Source organism: Scomber scombrus, chromosome 10, assembly GCF_963691925.1.
Source record: "Scomber scombrus chromosome 10, fScoSco1.1, whole genome shotgun sequence".
In the NCBI taxonomy this organism is placed as follows: Eukaryota; Metazoa; Chordata; class Actinopteri; order Scombriformes; family Scombridae; genus Scomber; species Scomber scombrus.
The window spans coordinates 23513213-23518928 of NC_084979.1; the positions used below are offsets into that span (position 1 = coordinate 23513213).

The 5716-nt window shown below is 42.2% G+C and overlaps 1 protein-coding gene across 1 annotated transcript; it reads right to left on the minus strand.

Moving 5' to 3' along the window:
• Nucleotides 1–2439: 2439 nt before the first annotated feature.
• oard1 (O-acyl-ADP-ribose deacylase 1) lies at nucleotides 2440–5000 on the minus strand. The gene is made up of 5 exons (XM_062427332.1): nucleotides 4547–5000; nucleotides 4258–4423; nucleotides 4099–4157; nucleotides 3885–3997; nucleotides 2440–2702 (listed from the first exon to the last, which is right to left on the minus strand). The coding sequence occupies exons 1-5, from the start codon at nucleotides 4679–4681 to the stop codon at nucleotides 2555–2557; spliced, it is 621 nt and encodes a 206-aa protein (XP_062283316.1). The 5' UTR covers nucleotides 4682–5000; the 3' UTR covers nucleotides 2440–2554.
• Nucleotides 5001–5716: the final 716 nt, after the last annotated feature.

The window sequence follows — 5716 nt, forward strand, 5'->3', positions numbered from 1 at the left end:
TCCTTGTTCAACCAATAAGAGAGCCTACTTTTACTGCAGGCTCAGACTGAAAGAATTCCCAAAACACCAGATAAACAAAACAAAAACTCATCACCAGGCTGAAACACTACCAGAGCCAATTCAATCTGTTATCTAAGCAACCCCACTGATACCCAGAATACACAATGAGTGCATGCACAACAAAACCAAAATGGACTGCAGAAGTCTCTGAGCTTCTCAGAGTGAACTGTATTTACTGTGTAAGGGGCAAAACTTTACTCTTATCCCAAGCAGGGATTTAAAAAAAAAAAAAAAAAAAAAAAAAAGTTCTATCAGTGGTTATTTTAGAAAGCTGGTAGCTGGTTTGATTTGCTCTGCCTGGCACTGGCTGGATGCTGAGGCAGCTCCGCTCAGGGATGTAATGGGATACTGCAGCACTAGAGAACCGTGTGCACAGAAACTTGCCTAGAAGCATCAGGGAGTCCCGCACTAACCTTCCCCCTCCCTCTCTCTCTCTTCCTCTGACTCTCCCTCTGCTTTTCTGTCAGGACTTTATTATGTAAGAAAATCATCAAAGTACAAATCCACATATATATCTAAATGTATTTAGATTTGAAATACTGAAAGAGGGCAAACATACACTGGCAAAGCACATAGAAAGAACTTCAAAAGTGTAAAACCCACCGTGCCTATAGTAGGAGTATAATGTAGCTGCTTACCTTTGGTGCAGGTTGCTCTCCCCTGGACTCTGAGCTCTTCCCCTTCTCCTCAGGCTCCGAGACACTTTGAGATAGAGAGAAAAAGAATCAATTTCTTCTTACTTTCTCTTATTTCCAGTTTTCAGAATGAATAAGTCAGGAGCCTTAACACAGCCCTCTAGACACACCTTTACTCTGTCCTCCTGTAAACTCTTCCACATATACACACACAGACACTCATTCAAATGTACCCCAAGACTGGAGTACCCAAATTGATAAAGATCTGCTCAGGGGAGGGATAAAAACTACACACACTCACACACTGCAGTTTTTTTTCCTCCTCTTGCCCACTCGCTCTGCTGCTTTTTTTCCTGCTGTCTTTGCCTGCACTGCCTCCTGATTGGCTAAGCTGCTCTTCAATAACATAAGCTCTCTTCTTTAATTGGAAGGGGGCCAGTTATGTGGTGCACCAGAAACCCTCCCGCCCAGCTCATCTCTCTCTCTTTTTTTCCTTTTTTTCCCTAAGTGCCTGTGGTGAAGAATGCTGAGCTCTGCAATTTCATATGCACCGAGCAAAGAATAAAAAAATGGAATGGAGGACAGAGACGGAGGGGGAATGGGGGAAAGCATCGGAGGCAAATCAGTGGACCACAGTGGGACGAGCAGAGGCTGCATGGGAACAAAGTGGGAAGGGGGGGGTGGGGGTTGATAGATGAGTTGAGGGCAGATTTGGATGCACATTCCACCAACCCTAGAATGTTGAGGTGTGAGAGCAGGTCACATGAAGGGAGATTTCCCTGCGTTCACTGCAGCGCGGCTAGGTGGCTATGCTGCAGTGAGGAGTCTAATTGCCAGGCAAGAAGGGGGGATGGGATGGGAAGGGAGGGGGAGGAGGAGAGAGGGGGTTGGTTGCAGTGATGCCGAAATACAGTCTTCCAGCCAGCCTGGATATATGGGGGGAAATGGGCAGGCAGCTGCAGAGTACACAGTGGTTAATGCCTTTTCCTCATGAATTATTGAAGGTGCCCCAAAGGAGAGTAGGCGGGTCACAGGCAGCGAGCTACTGAGTCTGTTCAGACAGTCTCACTGATACTGAGGCTTATGATAATTATTAACACTTCAAATACATGTCAAATAGGGAAGTAGAGGGCTAATGGAGCCCACTTTTAGTTAGATTATTTAACTGTTCAAATTTAATAAAAATGACTTGAATGTAGATGTTAAAAGGCTTTCCAGTCCTAGAGAAAATTGATGTTTCGGGATTGACTTTGTGGTGTCGGATTCACTGTCCCGCTTTCTTTGACTCACATCTGGTACCTCCATTGTGTCCCAGCTGCATTAAAGTACAATACCAGAGAAGATCAATAATGGATCACACAATACCTCAGCCATCTGCAGCAGCTACAATGAGCACTTTAGAAGTTATATGATACCCACAGAGAAATGCAAATACACTGTTTGTTCAATCAACAATGTAATTGCCTGCATGGTGGAAGAATAGGCAAATAGAAAGACACCTTCTATTTTAGGCTCAGTGTCCTGCTGTAAAACATCATGTGATGTTAAACCAGGAGTGGCAGGTGAGCAAATTCAAGTAACATCTGGATTTAGTGATAAATCTAGATTTGCACATTTTGGAAGCTTTGAAATCTTGTCAAAAAGCTGACAACCAATGACTACAGAAGAGACCGAATGAAAATACAATTTATATATGGCCAGTGGGATAATGTCTTAGTGAAGTTCAGTTGACCTTGTTGTGCATAAAAAGATCATTTATTTTAACATAGTAAATAATGTACATTTCATTCCAGGAAAATTATCAACATTGTGGAAAAAATAAAGAAAAGCTCATTACAGTAAAAAAGCAATGCCATTAATCATCTGCGCATGTTCTCCCTCATGACTGTGGTCTCTGCTTTCTCTGGAAGGCTGTAGATTGTGATGGAGATGTTTGTGTCTCCGAAGACCTCTTTCAGTTTGTCTGACACCATTTCCCACCTCAATCCATCCAGGCCACAACCAATACTGTCAGAAAGAGACAAAAACATACTGTTTAACTATAACAGTGACAGAAGCAGTTGGTGATTTGAGGGGGGATGAGGGGAGACGCGATCCCTCTTGTTAACAAAATGACCAAAATGCATCCACCTTGTGGACCTGTCACCTTCCCTCTCCATCCCCTGGAGAGTGCAGGGGCAGAGTGGTTATTCAGTTGAAAATGTGAGTCTAGTCTGCCTGACTCATTGATTGTTTATCTGACTGAGGTTCGTGCAAGTTAGAAACTACGGCCCTGACAATGGCTCTGAAATATCAGTAGCCTAACTATGCTGTGTATTGATAAATCCATGGCACTGTCCGTGGTGCTGAAGTAGAAAATGGATTAGATCTGAGCAAACCTCGGGAGAGACTCAGCAACCACACATTTCTCTGTACTCTATTAGGCTTTGCTATCCCATTAATGCTAATTTAGGAGCTAACCATGTTCACAAAACAGAGGTTGACACACATTTCGGAAAGCAGACGCTCTGAAGCGCTGATTGACAGATTTTTGAATTAATTCATATTTGGCTGGGGTTTTTTGGCATTAAAAAAACATTTTTTTTGGCCTGGGAGAGTTCCTGCTACCCCGGTGGCCTGTACAATTATAGGGAGAAAACACTGTGTTCCTTTAATATTCCTATGATATTTTTATGATCATTCAGTAGCATGTGTTGTACTGCTGAAAATACACCAAGCCACCTCTGTAACAATATATTTTAAGGGAGACATGACTACATATATAGTTTTTATTATGTTTGGTGTAACCTGGGAGTGGAGCAGGTAATGTGACTGAAGACATTAACCTGCACTGATCACACCAAGCTTGGCTGCTACAGTTACATAATTCGAGATAAACTGACAAAATTAGTGTGTTTTGAAAAACATCCACTGATAAAATGCTTAATGTCCACATCCAGTAAAAGAATAGGCCCAAACAAAATATGCATTTAATCTGATGAGAGTCCTATTAAATTTAAATTATAATTGCAATTATAATACAGGTCAATATGATAATGCATTCCATTCTGCACTCCTTAACAAATCTCCTAATAGGCAGAACCAACACAAAACTTAATTCATATTTGTGAGCCTTTCCCTCTTGGCCCTGTTTTGATAAAGATACTGACTGGAATAATTAGCTGCTAATTGTCTGGAAATTATACAAACCGAGGCATTGATATCCGGGTGACTGTATTCTTGACACAGTGTGTCTTCATGTCCTCCAAACTCTGTGTCAGACTGTCATATGTGGGTTTGTGGCTGGCCTTTTTCTTTGTGATCTGCAATAAAATGATAGGAAAGCAACAACAATAACATTACCTACAATGTCTTTTGAAAGAAAAAAAAGGCTAGGGATTTTAATTGACTGTTACATCTTTACCAGGTAATAGACAAAACGTTTGCCTCTTTGCAGTACAGCACACTGTCCCATCAGCTTTTCTGTTTGGATGAGAAAAAGACAATATCCACTTCAGACATTTTCCAAATAAGTCACACAATTTTAGTACTGACAAATACTTAATATGAAGGGCTGACTTACTCTGTTCTTTTAGCTCATCTACCCCTTTGAACTTATTCTTGAACTTCACTGCTATGCCTGCCCCCATGCGGCAGTCCTCACTGATGCAGTGGGCCAAAGCTTCGTCCTCAGGACAGGCGAACAGGTCCCCACTGATGTGGTTCAGTCTCCAGTTCTTTTCTGCAGGCTAACCAGGAGGGGCAGCATTACACCGTGTGAGGAGGCACAATGACAGAACAAGAAAATGAAACTGATTTGCAAAGCGAAACTATCAAGACATAATACTTTCAAAACGTGGTCTACACTTTACCTGCGTTGTGTGGCTCACTCCTGGTTCCTCAGATACAGAAGACATTGAGAACAGTAAGTAGGGCACTTGTGTGAAGAGCTGATTTGCAGCGTTGCGACGCGAATAAACATTCAAACAACGCAAGATTGTCAGCATTCAGTCGTCACTACACGAAGACATATATAACCAGCTTCTTATTCGACAGAATAACTTACAAAGCAGTTGACCGCAGGTTTAATACTTTATAAATGCACTTGCAGGATGCTTTTTTTTGACAGCGCGGTAAGTTAGCTTGTATATCATGAAACAAGAGTCCGACTGCGATCAAGGGGCGAGGTACACTCATCCATTTAAATCATGGACTGTAATTCCTCCCTTCGGCCACAATGTGGGTTCCAACGACAGACTGGCGCTGTCTGTATTCCCTCTCGTTGACTCTGCGGGAAGAGAAGGCTGGAGAAGAAGCGTCTCACTCGACAACTTGGCTCAAAACTTTGGCATCGGCATATGACATCGGTAATGCTAATTGGTGATAATAACAACGAACAACAACGAATGACCGAACTGATATCTGCTGTCTGTGACTGACCGTAAACTATGAGAGGCCCCTTGAGAAATAATTCACACTTGGTCTCACACACATCATAATGTCACATGTACACCACTATACTCTCTCACATGTACACCACTATACTCATACACAAACACTATACTCTCTCACATGTACACCACTATACTCATACACAAACACTATACTCTCTCACATGTACACCACTATACTCATACACAAACACTATACTCTCTCACATGTACACCACTATACTCATACACAAACACCACTATACTCATACACAAACACTACTATACTCTCTCACATGTACACTACTATACTCATACACAAACACCACTATACTCATACACAAACACTACTATACTCTCTCACATGTACACCACTATACTCACGCCCGCCGATAGGGGGGGACAAAGGGGTCTGTTGTCCCGGGCCCAGGGTAGGGGGGGGGGGGGGGGGCAGAACTGGGCCCACATTAAATTATGGAATAATTTTTCAAAATAGGCCTATCTGTGGAAAAGATGTGTAATAATTGAGTTACATAAAAGCTTTTAATTGTTTTCTTCCTAATCGCTCTTGAAATAGTGGTCAAGAACCACCCCACCCCCAACACAAAAATG